The 24369-nt window shown below is 36.8% G+C and overlaps 1 protein-coding gene across 7 annotated transcripts in view; it reads left to right on the forward strand.

The window, feature by feature from the left end:
* The window catches only part of FAM172A (family with sequence similarity 172 member A), a 426343-nt gene that overhangs the window by 272277 nt on the left and 129697 nt on the right, over positions 1–24369 (forward strand). For 5 of the 7 annotated variants that reach the window (XM_004769901.3, XM_045074532.1, XM_045074534.1 and 2 more), the window contains 2 exons: positions 1854–1970; positions 9870–9954. In XM_004769901.3, the coding sequence (XP_004769958.1) occupies positions 1854–1970; positions 9870–9954 (202 nt within the window). Of the gene's footprint in view, positions 1–1853; positions 1971–9869; positions 9955–22391; positions 22932–24369 lie in introns of those variants that run through there. The other 2 variants (XM_045074531.1, XM_045074535.1) reach the window with 2 other exon arrangements.

Below are 24369 nucleotides of genomic sequence, written 5' to 3' on the forward strand. Positions count from 1 at the left end.
CAAGTTTATACATTATGCTGTGCTCACCACAAGTGTGGCTGCCATCTGTCCCATTGCATCGCTATTACAATATCATTGACTGTATTCTTTATGCTGTGCTTTTTATTCCCATAACTTACTCATTCCATAACTGGAGGCCTATAGCTCTCTCTCCCCTTTACCCATTTTGCCCAACCCCCCACTCCCTCTTCTCAGTTTTTATATCCCTCCCCTCTGTTCTGATTCTGCTTTTTCTTTGTTTATTCATTTTTTTTTTTTAGGTTCCATTTATGAGTGGATTCATTTGGTATTTGGCTCTCTCAGTCTGACTTATTTACTTATTTCACTTATCATAATACCTTCTAGGTCCACCCGTGTCATCTCAAATGGCACAGTCTCCTCCTTTTTTATGGATGACAATCTGTTTTTAAAATAAAATCTAGGAGAAGGTAGCAAACTACTTAATAATGAATGTGAGGTATTGAATTAGAGTATTATTTTGTGCTTTTAAAAGTATTATTGATATTGCAAGGTGAATTTTTGCAGTAATATTATGATGCTGATAAGCAACATTGATTTTAAGATTTCCACATTTTATAAGCGGAAAACAAAAGGCCCAAATATTTAAGGTGTGGAAATTCTGCTGAAGCAGCTTTAACAGTGAATTAGATTCCCATTAAGTGGTGTTCAGTGAGAGGGGATGTGCATATGCAGGGTTTGAAGAAATTTATAAGAAAGAGAAACATTTTTCATTCAGAATGCCAACAGGCTTCATTTGGTATCAGAAGCCTGGATTTCAGTGTTCACTGTGTGAGCTATCATCACCACTCAGGCTTTTAACTTTCTTAAAATGCAGTAATATACTTTTGATAGACAATTCAGAGAAATTAATAGCAAATGATAGAGAAATTGCTCTTTTCTAGGGGGAGAAAAGACATTTGATGCAGAGAAACAATGAGGACATGGCTATGAAATTTAAGGCTACTACGTACTATATTTTCAGTGTATTTTTTATTAAGCTTTCATCTACTTGTGTCAAATTAGAGTCCCTCGTCTTAGCAGATTAAAACCTTTTATGATCCTTTTGATATGGAACTGTTATTTTTCACTTTTCTTTATCTTGCAGACCCACTGATAAATTCTTCAGTTTCTTCAGGCCACGTGTCCTCTTTTAAATTTTAGAACCATTGAATTTTAGAGAAACAGCATTCTAAAGAAAGAAGTTAGAGTGTAATACTGTAGTTTGTCGACATAAAGAAATATATTAGAAAGCAAAATGATCTTGATAGGCTTTGAAGAGAAAGATCTTTGTGGGCATTTAAAGCACCAAGGAATTACAAGGCCATGTTGAAGAGCACATTAGTTAAATTGAAGGAGTCGAAGCAAGATACCTTTCATTACTGACATGCCATCTACTGAAAAGAAGTAGAAGTTAGTCCAAAGTAGCTAACAGTGAGCCCTGGATACTAACTTCCCTGAAGCACTGAAATAGGAAGGGGTGGAAGAAAGTTGTGAAAGAAACCCTCAGGGATTCCTCCTTTTTTCCCCTGTGATCCCTTTAATCCTTGAATTGTCAAACCACATGGAAAATAATAGAGCTGTGCAGTTCTGAGACTTAAGTGATATTATCTTTTTAAAAGAAAATATTAGGTCTTTTCACATCTCTGGACAGGAACAGGGCATGCATTTGGTGTAGAAAAGAGTAACCTGGAACAAGAGATGCATGTTGTTTTTCGGTTTTAATGTATTATTATCTATGGCTAAGCAGGCTGCACCCAGTAAGAGAAAAAAAAAATTACAACCCATATTTTATTATTCTATTATTTTTTATTTATTTTATTATTTATTTATTTTTTTTTCCTTTTTGAAAACAGATGATTCAAAGAGAAGCAGATGTAAAAAGTAAGGTAACTGCCGTGGCGCTTACAGACTCTGTTCACAACGTGTGGCATCAAGAAGCGGGCAAAACGATTCGAGAATGGATGAGAGAGGTGAGATGAGATTTTTTTCAGTGACCAGATGAATGAGTGTGAGCCTTTATCTCTTGCACCCCCACCAATTTATATCATCTCCCGCCCCCAGACTCCCTTTCTCGAGGCAGAACATTTAGCGAGAAGAGAAAAAGTAGACATGGTTGAAATACTAATAGAAAACCCTTCTGAAGAACAAACGTGTTCTGAAAGCCCTTCTCCCTCTTTGGGCGTTCTGTAGAATGTTATCTATGCATGCAGTATATGGTAGCAACTTCACTGGAAGAAGGTCATGATCTGTTAGGAGATATTATTCCCTGAGTTTTAATTTTTCCACCAGCCATTTAGCATTGGTGCTGCCCACTGACAAGAAAGAAGCATAAGGTACCATTGGTTCTCATCCTTTCCTTGAAAGGCGATCAGTATGTGCCACTCTTAAACGGGTTGGCTCAATACTGCCAGGAGCAGGAGAAGTAAAAAGCTGAAACAGTATTTCGTCAGACTGAACCTGGGGCTCTGAGAAACCCAAGGGCTGGTCATAGTCCAGCCTCAGGCTAAGCTTCTTTTCACCCTTCCAAGGGCTGGTGAGCCTGAAAATGATCATGACTTACTGAACATGCTCCCATTTTTTTTTTTTTTTAAACTTTCAGCCCATTATTGCTTTTACTTTGGTTGTAGATGTATAGCTGAAACTTCTTTTTTATTTCTGTTTACCTTTCTGATATTATAAGTAATTGACATCATCCACACCATGCTTTATCAGTTGTTTGGTCAGATCATATATTTCTATAAATGAGAACTAGTTGACCTTCCTGATTTTCTCCCACTCTCTCTTGATAGAATACCCAGATATTTATCCAGCTGGCCTCTCACCATAGGTATGGTGGGTAACTTCTAACCACCCTTACAGTGCACTGTAAGGACAAAAGAGTTAATGTTTGGAAAGAGTTTTGAATAAATAGAAGGACTAAGCTGTATAATCCCATAATGGAATAATCATAATATAACCAGTCTCTTTTCACTGTCGTTATTATCCATTAGAAAAGGTACATTCATCATGCAAAAGTCTAGAATGTATTTACTCCAGTCCTCATAATATTATAAATACATAATAAAGGTGGGCTTTTAATCTGTTCTAACATCCTGGTGTTTTCTGACCACGTTGCTTTGCATAGTTTTCCTTTCACAGTTTATCTACATCCTCAATGGTCTTTTCCAAGGGCCTATTTTTTTTTTTTTTCAAGAGAAATTTTGCATATTTCCTACCTATACATTTTTCGTGGTTTTTATCTGTTCAAGTGGATATGTAAACAGCTCCCAGCATTATACAAAGTAGTAAGGTTGAATAAATGCACCTTTTCCCCACATATAACCAATATGGAATTTAGTATTTGCCCAAACTAGAAGTACCCCGATTCATCATGTTTGAATTGGGAATTCTTCATGTCTCATTCCAGGTGGCACATACAGCAAAATTTATTTAGGTTTATGTCTTTTATAAAAATTTGTATTCAAATTCCAGTTAGTTAACATACAGTGTTATATTAGTTTCAGGTGTACCATAGAGTGATTCAGTGTTTCCATACATCATCTGCTGCTCTTCATGACAAGTGCCCTCCTTAATCCCCATCACCTGTTTACCCCATTCCCCCCACCGACCTCCCTCTAGTAATCATCAGTTTGTTCTCTGTAGTAGATTTGGTTCTTTACCCTTTGTAACCTAGACTGGACTAATGCCACCTTCAAAAATCAGAATATATTAATTTGTGCATTTTTTACATTAACTGAAATAGACAATAATTGAATTCCTCTTAATTCAATGAAAGCTCTCATTAATTTCTTTGCAAGTATAGCTTTTATAAATATTTTTAATATTATATAGTTTTATAAATGACTTACTTCTTGAATAGTTCTTTTATTCCCTCAGTTATGCCTGAGGCATGAAACAGCATGAAGAGTTTTTTATTATGACATACCAAAATTCAGACCCCCAACTCAATCACTTACCTAACTCTGTAATCTTGGGTACATTGTTTAATCTTTTTGAGATTCATTTTCTTCATCTATGAAATCTAATACTTGCCTTGCAGATATGGTTGGGAAATAACATATGAAAAGAAACAGCATGGGGGTATCCGGATGGCTCAGTCATTAAGCATCTGGCTGCATCAAGCTGCCTGCTCATCGAGAAGCCTACTTCTCCCTCTCCCAATCCCCCTGCTTGTGTTCCCTCTCTCACTGTCTCTTCCTCTATCAAATGAATAAGTAAAATCTTCACAAAAAAAGAGGAAACAGCATGGACATGGGCATTGTAAAGAAATTCAATACATCATAGCTCTCACTGTTGTTACCTTTTTAGCCCCCAAGTAACATAAAATATATTGATTGTATTCTTTTATCTTATGGATGATTTCCATTATTTCTGTTTTCAAAATATCTTACCAAAGGGTAGTAATTCAGACCAAGGAGTAGGAAGAACTGGGTTGTGATAACGATTCTAGCTTAGTCATTCACTGGGTAAAGGAGTAACTGACAGCTAACATATCCCAGGTACTCTACACTAAGGCTTATTGTCTTGGGAAAGCCATTCCATCATTCTGAGCCTGTTTCTTAATTGTGAGTTAGAGATAATAATTCCTATTCCATCTACTTTGTGAACTATTATGAGAATCAGAGGTGACAACCAAGAAGAAAATCCCTTGAAAAGCAAATGCGCTTCATAAAAAATAAAATGCATTGTTATTTAAAAAAAAAAAAAAAAGCACTGTGGTATCCCAGAGATAAAAATTAGTAGATTGGGGCGCCTGGGTGGCTCAGTGGGTTAAAGCCTCTGCCTTTGGCTCAGGTCATGGTCTCAGGGTCCTGGAATCGAGCCCCACATCGGGCTCTCTGCTCGGCAGGGAGCCTGCTTCCTCCCTCTCTCTCTGCCTGCCTCTCTGCCTACTTGTGATCTCTGTCTGTCAAATAAATAAATCTTTTATAAAAAATAAATTAGTAGATCATCACTGATAGAGCTTTGAAATTATCCCCGCTCAGGGAGCCTCTCTAAAACAAGAAGAGAAAGGGAGACTATGGGAGCCTATGCCAGATATCCTTGTAGGAACTCCCCAAAATGTGGACCCCAACCCCCATAGAGAATTTAGTGTGGGTTGGCAAGATTAAAATCTAGTGTTTGTTTCCAGAACTTAGGATAAAACTCTGTCCCCTTTTCTTTCCCCATTTTTAGTCTCTGTCCACTCTCTAAGACCCCTTGAAATAAAGAAGACAAACAGTCCTGGGTTCAGTAAATAGAAAGATCTGTTGCCTTGAGCAGGAGTGTTGGGAGGGGGTTGTGGAAGGGTAACTTGTGTCCCTCAGCATCCCACTTCCTACCACTGCCTACTCCGGCTGTCATTGGAATCAGCTCAAAATCTGAGATATTTTGCAAATTTGTCAAGAAAAACAATTTAGCTAAACTATAATGTTGTCCATAAAAATAGTAAGTCTGGCTACAGATGAAGCCTCAGTGTTTTGGGCCTCTTAATGATTAGCTCCAATATTTGACCAAACACCACTTCAAACTTGGAAGTCAGACAGGGTTCAGATTGCCCAGTCATTCTTATTATACTGCAAATTTGTAAAGCTCCTTTTTGTTCTGTAAGCATATTTAAGTTAATGTGGTCAAGGTATCGATGTTAACTATTCATCTACTATAAAAAACTGATATACTTTTTAAAATGTCAGCAATTAGCAAACAGAAGGTTAAGTACTATATTCTTATATTACTTATATAGTATTAAAAGAACAATCTCTTTAAAAAAAAAAAAAAAAAAGGAAGGAAGAAAGAAAGCAAGTCAGGGAGGGCTACTTTTGGCAATTACTCTGAGTGAAAACTACTCCCGAGCAAAAGACCAAGCATACGTACTTCACCATGACTCATGAGGAAAGGTACAAAATAGCCTAAGGCAGATCCTAAGAGACCCGTCCTTCCTCCAGCTCCAGGACTGTAAAGTGGATAAGGGTGGACATGCAGGACGTTATGCTATGTGAAATAAAAAACCAGACACAGAATGAAAAATACCACATGATCACATGATTACATATGGAATCCAAAAAGTTTGAATACATAGAAAATAGAATAGTGGTTACCAGTGGGGTAAATAGGGAGATGTTGGTCAAAGGGTACAAAGTTGCATTTATGAAGAATGCATAAGTGTAGATATATGGCATTATGACTAAATTCAGTACTGAATTGAATATTGTAAATTGGCCGAGAGAATAGATTGCATGTTCTATCACAGCACACACACACACACACACACACACACACACACACAGTAACTATGTGAGGAAATAATTAGTTCGACAGCATTAATCATTTCATGATGTATATGTGTATCAAATCATCATGTTGTACACCTTAAATACATAGTTTTAAAAAAAAAAAAAAGGCTGATTGGGTAAATGTCATTTCCTGACATATCCCTGGCCTCTGAAAGTCTCCAACCAAGCCAGATTTATGGTTCTACATAACTGTTGTGAACCCTTAACCAGCATCATGAGTTCGGAGTGGCAGTCCCCAAAATACAACCCAGTAAATCGTAGTTGTTCTTGTCTGAGGACACGATGCCTTCCATTATGAAGCTCTGTCTCTAAGGCATTGGTGGATCTCAGACAAATGAAATAAAAATGAGTAAGAGTCTAAATTCAACCAGGACAGCAAATCTATCTCAAAATACCTTATATAGGATTCCTACTATGTATTTTTCTCTCTAAACATAGTACACTAAGTTTTCATCTTCTTATTAAAAATTTTAATCTGTTTCATATCTGCACTGAAACATTGTTCACCCTTGGTTCAAAGGTCAAAGAGGGCCACTCAGCACTATGGCCTACAGGCACTTCTAGTCTATGTTAATAGTTCCCAACATTTTGGGTTTCACAAAGAAGACAATTTACAACCACAAAATAACTGTTTAAGTTTGTAATTTCAGAATTAAAAGACCTTTAATTGAGAACACATAACTCTAAGAAACACTATGTAGCACATATTTTGCCCCTCATACCCAGAGAAACTTTAATTCCATTTTCCATCCCAAATTCTTGGCTCTGGCCAAAGGCTTCTTTCTGCTTGTGGCTGGGATGAGACGGGGCTACGTCTGAGGCTCAGACATACTCTCTTGATATCTAGGACTGCATGCCTTGCTGTTCGCTCAGGGCATCTGAGAATAAGATCTCCAGGGGTTTGGGACCCATTCCAGCATGATTTGACTTTAGGTAGGGCTTTCCTCATCAGCTGCCTCTGTTGCCTTCCTGGACACTATGCCAGTGTTCATCTCAACTGAAGAACTGGGATCGGGGCAGATGGAGTCAGTGAGAAGAGGGATAGAATAAATATTAGAAAAACAGAAAGAGATGTGGTTTTTAAACTAGAGAAATGCATCAGAATAGGAAGTTGGATTTGATGCAGTGGAATTTCAGATTAATTTCAGATTAAATTCATGGGTAAGGGCTGTACATCTTTCTCATATTTCTTTCTTTACATGTATTTCTCTGCACATTTATGTTATTTTATTTTGTTATACTCTGTCATGAGGCAAGCATTTTTATCTTGCTCTGCCCTTTTCTCTATATATTTTTCCCAGGGGAATGAAAATGTTACATATACATGTACACACATGTACATGACACTCATCAAACTTATGATATCAAGCCTTTACAATCCTGCACAGGCACTTTGTTATTCCAGAGAACTTTTGGCTATATTCACCTTAAAGGGTGTTTATTTCTATCCTATTTTTATGGGAAATCAAAGCCTAAACTTCTGCCTAGATAAAAAGTGAAATTTCAGAATCATAAATGTTAACCTATCTTTTGCTTTAAATGTTTGAGTTAAAGGTGACCTCGATAAAATCCATTTTATTCAGTTTTTTAAAGTCAGTGATAACAAGCTAGAAAATGATTAATCGCCAACATATTGTAATATACCATCATTTTTATTAATACTAGAAATATCGTATAAGACGTAGTTTTACATATGTGAGGTGTAGGTGAGCAGTATTAAGACTGACATATCACCTGGGTAATAGCCGACTTTGATCAGATTTGGAGGTACTACTAGGATGAATAATAATTAAAATATATACCTAATCGCTGCCTGTCTGTCGGTAGTGCTAATTGCTGTCATTGAAAAGACTGAATTATTTAAGAGAAAGAGAGAAAAAGAGAAAGTCATTCTTCATTGACGCTATCTCCCTGTATCATTGGGAGCCTATTTTTAGTACCTATAGAAGTCATGATTTTTGAATTTATTAGGGTCTGTGATGAATGATAAAACAAATCATCCATTTACATATCTTGACACTGCTTTGGAGAATACTTATTTCTTACAAGCAAGTGTCACATTGTATATAAAAGCTGGCTAATTGTGTGCTATTCTTCTGCATTATCTAGAACTCTGTGATGTGGTATTCTATCAATAGTAATATTAATTTTACTTACTTCAAATATATGAAATATCTCTCTGAAATCGTATTTCTTTTATAATTTCTGCTCTCTCACATTGTATAATTTTTGCATTCAACTGCTAATTAAGATTAGGAGTGCAAGTTATAGAATACATATTCACTTTAAACCATCAACCTTTTGTAATACATAAAAATACTAATATTTTCTCCATTTTAAATGTAAAAAGAAAGAAAGCATTTAAGAACATTACTAGATGTTGTGTTTGTTTTCATGGTTTTTTTTTTTTTTTTCCACACAGTTCAATAGTTTCATTGATCTACTGTTTCTTACAAAAATCTGCCATGCTTTGTGAACTTCACTTTCTAATCTCATACAGCAACCCTTCCTTTATGTTATTCCTGCTCTCCCTGGTCCCAGAACAGTAGGGTTGCCTTGACAAATCTATTCAAAAGCCATTCCTCGGCCTTTATTGGTGGGGACTGGGGCCTTTGAAATTCTCTCCTCACTGCAACACAGCTGACATCTTCTTCCAGACAGAATGAATTAAGGAAATACAATAAGACACTTGATCTACCAGTCAAGGATCTTTCCACAGTGAGGACGGATTCCATGGTGCACAACCAGGGCAGCAAGCATCTAAAAATACACAATACATGCTTGTTTACCAGAATAGCAATCAGCGATTTTTCCAACATGATTGATAGGATGATTTCTTTTAAAATAAAATCTGTCTAGAAATGCAGAGTGTGTGTGTGTGTGTATGTGTTAGAAATTTTTAAAAAGCCATATGACGTTAATCACATTTTTTAAGCCAATCTTTAAATACAGATTTTAAATGTATGGAAAGGATATACATTATTTTTATTTCATTTGTCTGAGTGGTAAGTCATCATTATCCTAAAGATTGATTTTCATATTGAAGGCTTTGTGTCCTCAAACACACAGCTACAATTCACTATGTTGTGTTTCTTTTGAACTACTTGATATAGCCTTCTTTGAACAAGGTTGAAGTAAAAAAGGAAAGAAAGTATGTTTAAGGAGTAACTACAAAATTTATTTCTTCTAGTATTACTGAGACAAAGACTGTAGTTTAAAAAGCAAAACTATTCTTTCACATGATCAAATTAATACTTATTTCCATCTTAAAGTTAAAAATGGATGTCCTTTTCTGTTTCCCTTAATTATAATCTTAGCCTTTTCTTATAAACATATCATTGTTCATAGGAGGTTACGTGTCTTCCTAATATCAGCACAGATAATTTGCTGAATTGTCAAAGATAAACTTTTTTCCACAGCCACAGTGGTCATGAATAATACTAACTGTTTATATAAGAAAATCTTTTACAGTGCATGGAAAATAAATTGGATATGCTTCTAGTGTCGATTATATAGGATAAATTAATCTCTACAGCCTAAAAAGTTTATCTTGGTTTAAAAATGTTTCAACAGAAAATTGTCTCTCTTGCATTGCAGAATTGTTGTAATTGGGTCTCTAGCTCAGAGCCATTAGACACATCAGTGGAATCCATGCTGCCCGATTGTCCCCGAGTCTCAGCAGGTATGTGTTTGATGAGAGATGTATGGGGTTTTTTTAGGGTGAAAAAATATGGTAATGAAATGTGGAATTCTATTTTGTGAATTAAGCATGTTGTTCTGCCTTGAATCTTTGAATGAATTATTGGTAACATACGGCATGGGTCTGATCTGCTACCAGAAATTTGTTGAGTGACTGAAAATAGTAACTAACACATTCAGTGAAGATGAATAGGTGAAGCAATTTGAGAGTAATGTAGACAGTTGCTGCTAAAGCTTTGGGAGACAAGATGTACATAAATAAAAAGTCGATTAAGACAAGGACTAGGTAGCAAAGCAGGATCTCTGAAAATTTGTCTTGCATTGAATACCAACTCAAGGATACAACGGGCAGTCAAGGCTATGAGTTCAGAGAGGTGAGATTGGTGTGGCCGAGAGTCTTTAAAAATACTTTTCACGCAGAAGATTTTGTCTGGACCTTGTGCATATGGTCGGATGTGGATTCTAGAAAGATGTGCAGGATTGACATTTTAGGCAAAAGAAACAGAGCAACGTAAGGAATAAGGGCTGGAATGGATCTGAAAGTGTTCATGGGAAACAAAGGCAAGATGGGCCTGCCTCTTGAAAGAGGGGGAGTGGGGAGTACCTCAGGAAGCAAGTGGGCTTAGGAAGACAGTTGAAGGATGGAATGGCTTTCCAGCCTACAGAGTTTGTACTTCAGTCTCTGATCTCTAGAGAAGAGGAGTTACATTTTTGGCTGCTTTTGGATTTTGGCTTTCACAATTCCCAGCCAGTTTGGATGGTAAACACAGAATGAGCAGTGGTATCTGGTTATGGCTGCAGAACAGAAATGGGCTTGCTTTACCCAGAGATGTCAGAGACTGAGCAGAAGTTTTGAGCATGAACTACTCCATACAAAAATCATAGGGGGCGGGGCACCTGGGTGTCTCAGTGGGTTAAGCCTTTGCCTTCGGTTCAGGTCACGGTCTCAGGGTCCTGGGATCAAGCCCCACATTGGGTTCCCTGCTCAGCAGAGAGCCTGCTTCCCCCGCTTCTCTCTGCCTGCCTGTCTACTTGTGATCTATCTCTCTGTCAAATAAACAAAACCTTTGGGAAAAAAAAAAAAAAAAAAGAAAAATCATAAGAGGTAGTTGATCACTAAGCCTTTAGAGTTGCAGACATGTCTACATATTTGAAGGAAATAATTTGGAGAATAGTTCAAATATTAGGTAAAGAACAATTACTGTTAACTATGTTTCATTATCACTAATACCTAAACTTGAACTCAGCTTCACTATCATTATAGCTAAACTTTTTAGGTCTTTTGGTTAAGAAACATATATGCTACTCTAAAAATATATATAAATATATTTAAATATATAAATATATACACACATGTGTGTATGTATATGTATTACATATGTTATATAACATATATAATACATTACATATACATATATAATATATGTGTATTAAATAATTGATTATTTTTATTAGCAGTAGTTATGCTTTATAAAATCACTGAGAATGCTGAATTATGAGTACAGGGTTAGGTTCCTACAAGCTTCTGACCACAGTGTTTTCATCAACCAACCAATATATAACCTTGCTTTATGGATTGAATGTCTCTATTTAAAGACACCTTATTTAATAGATATTGTTGATTCACTAACATTGAACTCACAGCCAACAGCACTAACCCATGCCTGAATGAAGCTTGTCTAATACATTTATTTTCTCCGTAAGACACATCAGTCTTCTTAGGAACACTAGTGCTTTGTGCTTAGGTACACTAGACAAAACTTCAGCACTCTACTTGGGGGCCACTTCAAATTGTGATATCACCAAAAAAAAAAACCATAAAAATGTGAAAACATGGCACTAAATAGTCTGCAAAAAGGACATTTGTTTGCAGTGTGAGAACTAAAACTAGAAGGTGAAGCTTGGCCTTATTTGTCCTTAGAAATGCATGCTAGGCAACTCTGAATTTTCACCACTCTACATATGTGCATGTCTGTAAATGACCACAAAAAGTACCCTGAGTATTGATTTTAGGGTTTACAAATAAATTTTAGTCACTAGGTGAATTCACAAATATGGACTCTCTAAGTAAGAGGATCAGCTATATATAGTAAAGGATTTGTTAAAAGGATTTGACCTGGGATTTGACTGTAGCTGGTAAAGCAGGCTCTGTAAGAATGTCGACTTTGCCTCCTGTGCTGGAGCTTGGAACTACAAAGCAGATGTTTGTTAGGGGGAGACGGATGAATGAATTAGACCCCATGACCATGAACTAGAGCCCGTGAGGATGGACTTAAACTCATGTCCATTCTTTTTGCCTCTGTCCTTGGTGGTTGTCCTTGGTTGTCCTATAGAAGCCAGTGTCCTTTGTCGCAGAGCTAACCACATACACCTGGCCCAGGAGTCAGCGATGCTAAAGGGGAATTCAGGGGAAGGCGGGACAGGTGCAGTCCTGGCTACTGCCTCGTGCCCCTAGGTGAGCTAGCAGATAAACAACAACATGCATGAGCTAGAAATAGCTACTGCTTTGATTTAACCCTCCAAGTGTCCCACAGAAATTCCCTTTATGTAACATCCTAATCAGAAACACATGATTTGAAAAAGAATTCTGGGAAATGTAGTTCAACCTAGCCAACCTGACACATTACAGAGCCTCTACAGTTCCCCCCTTGTCAACCTGGCAGTTACATACATCTCCTTAAACCAGCCTCAGTCTACAAAGACATTTATGAAGTCAGGCAGTGAAGTCAGTGATACCGCTATCCCATGTACAGATGAAAACACACTAACCCTTTCCTAAGGAAAGGATACAAAGTGGGCCTCGGTGTCTCAGTCAGTTAAGCATCTGCCTTCAGCTCAGCTCATGATCCCCAGAGCTTGGGGTCGAGTCCCGCTTTGGGCTCCCTGCTCCAGGGTGAGCCTGCTTCTCCCTCTGCCTCTGCCTCCTTCCCTCTCTCTGTCTCTCATACATAAATAAGGAAAATCTATAAAAAATTTTTAAAAAGTGACAAAACCCCTGTAATGTTCTTGGCTGGTGTCCATTCTTCTCACCTTTTGTATCCTATAATTTAAATACTGAGAGATAAGGCTAGTTACTGTTGATACATCTTACACGAGATGATAAAGAAATAAAAGAGGAGAGGAAAACTAAAATAATTTAATATCTTAAATAATATATAATATTATTTATTATATTATTATATATTATATTATTTAATATATATTCAAATCAAAAAAAGAAAGAAATACCCATAGGTATTACATTGCTCATTTTTATAAGTGGCCATGTGGTTATAATTGGTATTTACAACTACCCTAATTCTTTATTCCCTTTGTTCTTAACAAGTACCTCAACTGATCATAGTTTTTGCATGGTGGGCTGACCCATACCTTCATTCCTGAAGCAGCTGGAGGAATGAAGCTATCCTCACGGAGTTAGATGGTTGTAGTTTTCTATTGACATTAATCACAGGAAGTACTAACAGGTGTCCTTGATGACTTCCTGCATTGTAGACACACTCCTCTTTATCCCCATGGTCTAGTAGCAACTCAATTATCCCTTAGTTATCAAGATCAGTCACTCCCCCAATATAGTAACACTCTTCCACTCCTTGTTAATTCAGTGGTATAAGGAGCCCAAAGTGGCACGATGACAGTCTGAGCTTTTAATTCAATAGAATCATTGTTGTGTCATCTAATAGAAGCATTCCTCCCTATGGAATGAAGACCTTTTAGATCAACAGAGCCTAAAATCATAGGAATGGGAGAAAACAGCTTTGCTAGTAGGTCACTGAGGGTAGGAAAAAGAGAAGAAGCCAGTCCCATTTCCATCCCTTCATTCCCAGACCTGGGAGAAATATCACATGTATTAAACGCTGATGTACGGTACATACCATACCCTAGAGTACATTGTCTCAGACCCACAGGGTGTTGTCACCTAAGATAGCACCATAACTGAGTCTTCAGAAAGTTACTTGACTGTTTTATGAAGCCTGCTACTTAAGTAAGGATAATGGGGAACATGTAGGACCAGTGAATGTTGGCAGACTTCAGGCTCTTTCTTACCCTCTTACTTGCTCTCTCTGATGGAAGCCATCTCTGTGTGAGATACTCTGTGCAGAGGCCCAGGGGCAAGGAACTGGTGTCTCTGGCCAAGAGTCAGTGAATACCTGAGGCCTGTCTACAGCCCTGTGCATGACCTTGGAAGAGTATCTTCTCCCCCCCGATCCACCTTGAGATAAGTGCAGCCCCAGCCAATACCTTGATGATGGTGAGACCCTAAGCCAGTCACTCAGTTAAACCACACTCAGATTCCTAACCCAGAGGACCTGTGAGTGCTAAATGTGTATTTTTTAAATCTGCCCAGCTTGCCGGTTATTTATTCCACAGCAGTAAATCATTAATACAGCAAGTTTAAACGTGAACTCTGGTAGTCACTGAAGCCTAAGTAGGCTTTTTTGAAGCTAAAGTCTTATAAGGTTCATCTTTGCCCTGATACCTGAGGATTTTGAAGCAACTTTCTAAAAAGGCACTAAAAAGTTTATCGAAGACAATTCATTCCTAGCCTGCTTCCCTGACTGCCTCATTAGACTTGCTGTACATTGTATCAGAGACAAGATACTAAGTTTCTTCTTTATCACATTTTGCTCACTGTATCATTTGATCACTAAGTTTTCTCACTCTGCAGCTTTTCACTGACCAATTTTCTTAGGACAGAATTTGTTACTCCCTGCACCCTTCTATTTCCTATGTGTTTATATTCCAACAAATTTGGCCTAAATCGGAAGGAGATTTTCACATACACTCTCCATCATATATCCATTTATTTCTCTTATATGTATTGGTCATTTATATTATGTCCCAGGTACTATTCTGGAAGTTGGGGACATAGCAGTGCAGAGTAGCTTATCATGACTTACCTTTTTTTACCAGGAAAAAAAAACCTGTTTCTTGGACCTCTACCTACCACTAGTATGTTCTTCCCTTTGAACCTGTCATTGTTAGGTTGCATCAAATGAGAAAAGATGCAGCACCTCCAGCATTTTCCATACCTACTTATAAAAACTCAACAGTTTTTCAATCAAAATCAATGATATCTCACAAAGAGTTCTTCAAAAATGTTGAATAAGGGGTATGGCATGATCAAAATGGGATTTTGAAGATTAATTTAATAAATGGATAAAAGAGAGGAGCAGGAAACTGGAGACAGCAGACTCAGCAGGCTGTGATGATGAAGCAAGTATATGGGGTGGATGGCTTGAGCTGGACTCCTGGCAGTGAGAATGAAGAGGAAAGGGGAGTGAAGAGAAATAGGGCTCGGGAAGAATTCGCACCGCCTGACAGCCAGTAGATTGGACGTGGAAGCCAGGCAAAGGGAGAAAACAACAAACTGGAGTGGAAAGTAACTGGGGTTATGAAAACATTACCAGAAATATAAGGGAGACTAGAGAGGGAAATCAGTTAAGGGCAAGAGAGGAGGAAACTGTTCTATGACGTATCTAATTGAGGTGATGGCCGTGGAAGTGATGGCAGGAAGTTCAAATGGAAATAACCAAAGTGTGGTGAAGTGCCTTTGAAACACCTATAATTTTCTGAGCAGAAGTTAGTAATAGATATCCAGACTCTATGTTCAATTTAATGAAGATATTTTTTGCCAGCTTTCTAATTTACTGTTTTTCTTAAGTTATAATATGCTTTTATTGTTTGACTAAAGTCTCATGGTCATAGCAGTGAAATTGCCTGTAAAAATACATACTCATTTAATACCATATTTTTCCTTTATTACAAATATGTTTTACTTTATTAAAAAAGATCTGCTGCAGCTCCTAATAGCTTTACTTTATCAATGTTTTATATATATATATATATTTTTAAAGCAGGTACAGTAAAATTTTTAAATTATATTTAAAATACCACTGATAATTATTATCAGGGCAGTCGTGTCATTTTTATTTTTAAAAGCAGATGTAATACTTGACAACTCCACACTTAGGAATTGGCAGTGTTGTACCCTATACTTAAAGTCTGACTTTTTAGTCATCTTAACATATAGTGAATGATGCGTATTACCATGTCAAGTGACTATTTGCCCTGCATCAGTCTATTGATGGTGTTTTCTACCAGTAAAATCAGCCCATTAAAAACATTGTTATTTGAAGAATTATATAATAGGTTAGTAGGACCTATGTTTATTGTATAACCCACATTCTGTGTTGTTTGTGTGTTGATTATAAAATGGTAACAGCAAATGTCTGCCTCAGTTATCTTCTAGAAATGTTATGAGAACCATTTTTGTAGTATCTGGAGGGCTATTTTGAGTTCATCAGAAAAAAGACACTGTAAAAACCTCATGTGGTACTGTATATTCTTACTAATCATTTCAGAATTTAAGGCTGTCTTTTATTTTTAAACTATTATTTTAATCGTATGGGAATGAAAAAGTATTTGCCGACACACTGCCCTTTCCGTTTCCCTGTCTCTATTTTTAAGCAACAAATAACTTAGTTTTTCATGTTTTCCTGTGTTCTGTGACTCTGATAAGGGTCACAAAATATTACACAGAAACCAGAGACACAGAAAAAGAGAAAATACAGTGAAGAAAGCAGAAGGAAAACTAATAATAGGAAGAAAAGTATAAAGTCAGACATAGAAGTATAGATGCAATAGGCCAAAAGAGACATGGGGTAGCAGTAAGAATGAAATTAGAAATGATCTTCTGTGGCATGCTTCTCCTCAAAAATAGCTAATATAATTTTTGGCTATGTATGAGGAAACATTCCTCCATGGTGAAAGGAAAGCAAAACATAAGTGTTTGACAACAGAGAACGTTACAGAGCACTGTTGTCTTCTGACTTCTTAGGAGTCTGGACACAGCTTCCTTTGGCCGGCTCGTGACTAACAGGCTGCTCTTTGCCAGATTTTTGTAACAGGGGCTAGGTCTGGGTACGTGCTACTGCTAAGACTCGTATCCTTTCAAGCCCCTCGGAATGTGTTCCTTACTTGCCTCTCTGGTTAGGTATGTCCAGTCTGCGTGCATTCATTCAACAGGTGTTTACCGTGGACCAGACATTGTGCCAGGTCCTGGGGATGTAGCAATGAATTACAACAGATAAATGTCCTTTGTGGACTTACGTTCTAGAAAGGGAGACAAATAAAAAATGAGGTAAACAAAGAGAGTTTATGATTGTGGGAACTGGTAGGAGAAATAGAAAAGCAGGAAGAGAAGACCTGAAATATGTGGAGAGCCATACAACTTTAGAAGGGTGGCCATGGAGAGGTTCACTGAGAAGATGACATTTCTGGAACATTCTTTCTAGTTCACCTCCCACTATTTTCACCTCCCACTAATAAAGACAGTACTTGCCCATCTGACTTTAGAGATCTTTCCTCAACTCCAGGCTACCTACTGAGCTCTGAAAGCTGCGCCGTTATTCCCTTCCAGCAGTCTCTTGTTCTGGGTCCTTGAAAGCCTCACCTTATATGGTCAGATCCATTTTACAAGTACTCCAAGATTTATGGTAACCATAAAGCATGCATACAAGAAAATCATTAAGGTATTCCACTCTTCCTTGAGCTGTAGCTGTGTACAGAAAGAAAAATAAAACTTACATATACTGCCCTGGGGTTCATCACAGCAAGGTTGCTTATGTCCAGAGGTGAAGGGTCAGAGCCACTCCTGGCTGACCTGAAGGGTGAAGGGGTCGGTATTTTGACATACCTATGACCACTTTGCACCAGGCACACAGGATGGAAGGCCCTGCCTCCTCATAGCTTCATTTTGCCACCTACAGTGAAGGAACTCTCTGAACCTAGATTCACTAAATCTATGTAGTTTAGAGGTGTGGTGCCTGTCAATTTATTTCCTGCTAGAGTTTGTATCATCTTGTATCCATCTATCACACCTTGAGACAGGCTTTTCTCTAATATTTCACTTGACCTAGAACACTTGATATAAATCTGAGCACCTCAAAATTGGAAAGATAACAGCCTAAATGTTAAAAAGAAGAAGGGGAAAAAAAAAAAAAAAAGGAAAACGGAGAACCATAGAACCTGTCTTAGGGGTAAAGAATTAAACTTGAAAACTTACAATATTTAGATTATCTCCTCTTGGTTTGGATGTAGAAGAGGGCTGTTGATAATATGTACCTCTTGAGTCCCATTTCCTTACCAGAACAGAAAGTGGAAAATTAGTAGCTTCTATATGAATTTGAGTTGTAGACAACCTGCTAACATAACCCAAATTCTACTTTGCTAAACCAGTGTAGATTAACTGTTTACACTGACTGAACTTAGTGAATATTTGCTAAATATTTACTTCACTTTATTGCTGAAAATATGTCTTGAGGAAATGACACTGAGAAGTTATATCTCTTCTTTGTTAGTGAATAATCATTTGCTTCTAAAGATAGCAATGAGAAATCAACAGTAATTGCTTCTAGATGTGGTGTCATTCAGAGTGTGTAGACAAGCTGAGTTGTCTAATATGTTTTAAGACACAGCTCAAATTAATTAGGTAATTGAAAATCTATACTTTGCCTTTGTAAACAGATCTTTAAGGCATATTAGCATATATGATACTGTAACACTTTTTCACTGCCTAGACTGCTCAAGAACTACAGCATTCCTCTTTTCCATTCAAAGGTTATGTATTCTAATCCTTTAAGTGATGCTTTCATTAACTAAATAATACTTTTCAGGCAGTTTTTGTTCATTACTGTAAAATTGGCCTTGTAGCCGTTATTCACCAATTAGTTTCCCTATCACTGTTCTATGCTGCCTTATAATTATTAGTTAATGTAAGGGATGTGTATTCTAAAAGTTGACCACCAGAAATTCTTGTGTTTTCAGTGAATCATTCATTGTAATTAGCGAGGATCAGGAACTCCAGGGAAATAACTGATTAAAGAGTCATTTAAAATAGTCTATTTAACTATATATTTATGTACATCACCAATATTTGCCCTGTTTATATATACTTAATCAGATCCAGTATTTTCCTCTGATTTTGATTCTTTCAGTTTTCCAGTAATCACAGTGAATATAACTCATTTCACTTCAGAAATCTCACTTTAAAAAAAAAAATTAAAAATAGCCACCGTGTTTTTTACAGCTTTCTGAACCAATTTGTGAAAAATCCTTCGAAGAATTGGCAGTATAGGTGGCAACTCTCCTTTTACTGAGCTAACTCTTCCCTTTAAAGATTAAAAAATATATAATTATTTTTGGAGTACTTTGGGGTAAATAACCAAATAATATGAATTTGTATTTTTACTTGAAAATTATACATTATGAATCAATTTGCAAGAGTTATTACTTTTACTATCCCTATAGCAGTGTCTCATGGCTTTTAATGTTAGTCCTTAATTGTTGGAAAACTAATTCGGGGACCAGCAGTCCCTAAGACAGAAATGTTCATCCTTCTTACTATATATTAAGTATTGATCTCCCTTCCCACGGCTGTCTGTGCTTCGCTTGTCCTCTATTTCTCCTTCCCTCTGTCAGTTTGGTCTGGGTCACTGCGCTTGATGGTTCTCTCTGTGTCTGTATATTGACCTCTGCTTCTCTGCCTCTCATCTGGTTTTGTCTCTATGTATGATTCTTTTCTTACAGTTTTTGTCTCCTCTGTCTCCCTGCTTCAGTATCCCCCACCTGGAGACTCGTCTGGCAGCCCGTGGCATCACATCTGCCCCAGCCCACATTCTCTGCCTGCCCCCGCCTGACCTGAGTGGTTTGCCTGAGTCCACTGTCCTTCATTCCTCTTTCACTGTGTGATATGTGCCTCCCCCAAGCCACACAGTCCCTGCTCTTCCCCATGCTTTCCCTGTCTGCTTCCGTCTGCACCCTCCCTTGCCTGCTATGTCTGTCTTGTCAGAGACGGACATCAAGTCACCAATAACAAGTCTGTCTGCTGGCAAAATTACCCTGAAAACATTACCCTTCAGAAAAACTCTCTTGCTTTCTAGAAGTGATTCAGAACCTACAGAAGAAATATTCTTTGGTACCAAGATGAAAATTCAAAGTGAACAATAGGTACCATAAACAGGCCAAATATTTTCGGTTTATAAAATCCCAAGTTGTAAATTAATTAATTAATTAAAAATGAGACCCCAGGTTGCTCTCAGTTGGTTATCAGTGCTTGGAAAACAGGGATAATATTTTTTTAAGTTTTTGTTTCCTCATATTTTTAAAAATATAGTCCCTTTTAGTTCTACTTAATGATAAATATGGTTTTATTAAATGATAAATTTTGAGAGATAATTTGTTTGATCGGTGAGTTCATTTTTAGGTATTAAGAGTTGATTTAACTTATATGTGATGTCTAAATATTCCTTGAGAATTGGTATGGTATTTCTGTCCATATTGTTTGTTAGTATCCCCTTCAGTCATGTGTATCTAACCCCAAGTATTCAATATGTTATACCACTGAATAAAGAAGTCTTATACCACCTAGTTTACAGATATTTTGAATAATCTTATGGCACAATCCTGGACAGAATTCAGTTGTATTACACAATTTCTTAATTTCTAAGATACTATAGAAGTGACTTTTTGAAAATTTGGGCAAAGTAACAGAAACATGATTTTAAGCTTTGCATAGCAATGATCTCTATAAATGACACGTTTTTAAGAGACCCTAAATTAAAAATTTCTAATAACCATCTAAAATCAATATTGGCTTAGAGATTTTTTTATTTTTAGCGAATGTTTCAGGTATTTTTAAAAAGCAATATGAGTGATTTCAGATTTTCATTTTTATTTCCTTTTTACTAAATTGCCTTCAAAGAAATTTAGGGTCTTCTTTCCATTTCAATTTTGCGGCAAAGTAGCCATACCTTTCCTGCTTAGTTTCCAGAGGGAAAGTGATTAAGCTTTTAAAAAGAAATTATTGATTTAAGGCCACACATACAAGTGATTGAATATAACCAATATTTGGGTAAAATTAGTTGGAAATAGTGGGAAAGCTACTTGTGAAACTAGATGATATGTGGTTTGAATTTTATAGTGAAAAGTATAGTCTTCCATAACCTTTGTAGTATAGACTTCCGCAGCACTCGTGTTATAAAAGAACAGTCTCTCAGAGTTACTTGGTTTTGCTTTTCTTCAGAAACAATGTCAAGCATGTAAAATCAGCCTAGGTAGTAAAGCTTACATCTCAGAAAACCAAAATTTAGTTATTTGTACCAATTAGTTAATTAATAACTTTAGTTAATTTATTTCCCCTAAAATTAAAGCCTAATTTCATGTCTTTCCACAAACTTGAGTTATTCTCGGTTCTTTTGAGTCCAGAAACTAACTGTAAATATTTGTTTCTTAATTCCACAGAGATTTATTGAGCACTTAATAGGTACTAGGCACTAGTCTACACTCTTAACAGGATAAAGATTGCTAGAGGAGCTTGTGATCTCCTAGCATAAAGTCTTCTGTTTGCTGCAAAGATTCTCTTCGTTCGTAAACAGGATGATCATTGAAATAGGTAGTGTGGGGAGAAGAGTTAAGGACATATGGTGAACTCCTTCAGAACCCAAGAGTATCTCTTAGTTACTGGCATCCTCCTTTATTGACTGGTACCCCCCCTGCTATCAAGAGTTAGTGCATCTTCTGAAACTACCCACCTTCCTTCCTTGCTGGTATGAGACCCTGACTTTTCACTTCAGATACATGTTTCAAATGAACAAGTTATCATTTCAAACTCTTTTAAGTAAGTCACCATTTACAAGGAAAAACTGTGGTTTTATCATGACTATAGGTAGTTTATATTCTCCTGAATATGTAGGAAAATTAATTCTATAATATGATCAGATGAAGACAAACCATAAGTGACTCTTACTCTCACAAAACAAACTGAGGGTTGCTGGGGGGAGGGGGGTTGGGAGAAGGGGGGTAGGGTTATGGACATTGGGGAGGGTATGTGCTTTGGTGAGTGCTGTGAAGTGTGTAAACCTGGCGATTGACAGACCTGTACCCCTGGGGATAAAAATATATGTTTATAAAAAATAAAAAATTTTTTTAAAAATTAAAAAAAATAAAAACTTCCAGTTAAAAAAAATATATATATGATCAGATGAATACCTGTAATCACCCTGCCTATAAAGTGGGGATAATACTAGTACCATCTCATTGGGGTATGATCAGAATTAAGTGAAATAATCCTTATTAGACTGTTAAAATTGTCCTGGCATATAGTTAAGACTCATTAAATATAGGCAGTCTTCATTTTGTATGGTCCCAAATACCTAAATTTCAGTTGCCATACTTTAGTTAAATAACAGCCAATACCCCGATAAACAAGGTTCAGATTTCAGTTACCACAGCATACTAACTGTGAATAATTGCATTAAGTACAAATCTCTATGTAAACAACAGATGCACATGATCAGTGGCCAATCACATCACTTCTTTCAAAATCTTTCACTGACTGATCACTGCATATCTGTTCTCCAGTTCATGCACAGACAGTACTATCTTCGATTTTATAAAAATGAATGATCAAAAAAGACTTGGCCAGCAAAGATGAAAGTGCAGCAAAGAAATGGAGTGCTGGAAGTAAAATTCTAAAGTGCTTGTGACGAAAAAGATGAAGATGTCCCCGAAGAAGTGACGGTAGCAAAAAAACACTTCACATGAAATGAACTCTAAGAGATATTTCACGGCATTGCAAGTGCAAAGGATAAAATGTTGGAAGCTCATCCAAACAGGAGCATGAAAATTAGCCAAAAGAGAAAAAGATTTGCTTGAACTCTATCATAAGTTATATGAAGGGAAGGCAAACACTATTCAAACTATTTTTGTAGGTTTTTTACAAAGAAATAAAGCATTTTAATTCATAATGTTTCTAATGCTTTAAATTACAGGGTACTAAATATAACTGGTTTTACCATTTCTTCATTCCCTTATTCATTTTTCATAGGGAGTAGAAGGATTTTTTGTTTTGACAAAAAAAATCTGTAAAGGTCATCAAACAGCCACAGCTTTTCCCATTGATTATCTTGATCACTTTGCATGGTCTCAACTTGCGTGGTCATTTTTATAATCGTTTTATATTGTGCAAAGCAAGGACTTCCTATAATTGTTATTATTATTAGAAATTGTTTTTTTTAATATTTTATTTATTTATTTGACAGAGAAATCACAAGTAGGCAGAGAAATAGGCAGAGAAAGAGGAGGAAGCAGGCTCCCCACTGAGTAGAGAGCCCGATGCGGGGCTTGATCCCAGGACTCTGGGATCATGACCTGAGCCGAAGGCAGGGGCTTTAACCCACCGAACCACCCAGGCACCCCTATTAGAAATTGTTTTATCCAGCAAATCAAGTACTCTGGTTTTAGAGAAATTGCTCATTGCTTTTCTGTATTTGAGAATTAAAAACTTTCATTTCTCTCCTGCTTCTCTCTTTGTATTTTGTAGACTAAGTCCTGATTCTAGTCATGTGTCATGGCTCTTAGAGCCTCCAAATGCATCTTCTGTAGAAATGCAGTATTTATCCTCAGTTTGCTTGTTTTTCAGTATTCAACCTCATTTCTTCATTCTTCTAAATCTTCTAAAATTCCACACTGACCCTTTCCCTTTCATTCTTCTCCTAATGTCCTGTTCTTTCATACTGTCTCTGAAAGATTATCAGTTCTTTAATACATTGTCTTCTTTTCAAAATGGCACCTGCCCTTGAACATATCCTTATGAGAAATGTCTTTAAATTCATTGGTTTCTCATACATTTCTGTCAATCATAAAAAAAAAAATGTCTTTCTTGAATTTAAATTATTACAGGAAATTTGATGTAAGCAAAATGTAAAATTCTAGCTGGAAGTTAACCAAGTCAACACTTGGAAATGATGCCATAATTGGCAACAAAATAAAAATTAAAAATAAATGCTGTGCATTTTCACTATATACCTTTTTACACTTCTTATTCAAAAAGATAGTTAAAATTTCATTAAACACATAATGATAACTGAAATCTTGCTTTCAGTTCTCCATTCATAGCTGCTTTGACATAATTGTTTCCTAGAGTTCTGAGGCTCTCAGAAGGTGAAACCATCATCTGCCTGATATTATCTGCACACACATAGGATAGAGAACAGCCTACTGAGAGCTGCAATGAACTCTAAACAAATAAATGTGGATTTGGGCATGAGTCTTTTGCTGAGAAGAGGCTGATAGCCTGGTTGTTGTCTTTAAGACCTTTGAAATCATAGTGAGGTGACTTTGAAGAAGATTCACTTTAATAACCTGATTTATTAACCTCACTATGTAAAACTAAGGACGTTGTCAGGTTTAAAATGCTAAAAGGAGGGGCGCCTGGGTGGCTCAGTCCGTAAAGCACCCGACTCTTGATTTCGGCTCAGATCATGGTCTTGGGGTCCTGAGATGGAGCCCAGCATCTGACTCCTTGCTCAAAAGGGAGTCTGCTTAAGAGTCTCTCTCG

Source organism: Mustela putorius, unplaced genomic scaffold (assembly GCF_011764305.1).
Source record: "Mustela putorius furo isolate JIRA1106 unplaced genomic scaffold, ASM1176430v1.1 tig00537350_pilon_pilon_pilon, whole genome shotgun sequence".
Lineage (NCBI taxonomy): Eukaryota > Metazoa > Chordata > Mammalia > Carnivora > Mustelidae > Mustela > Mustela putorius.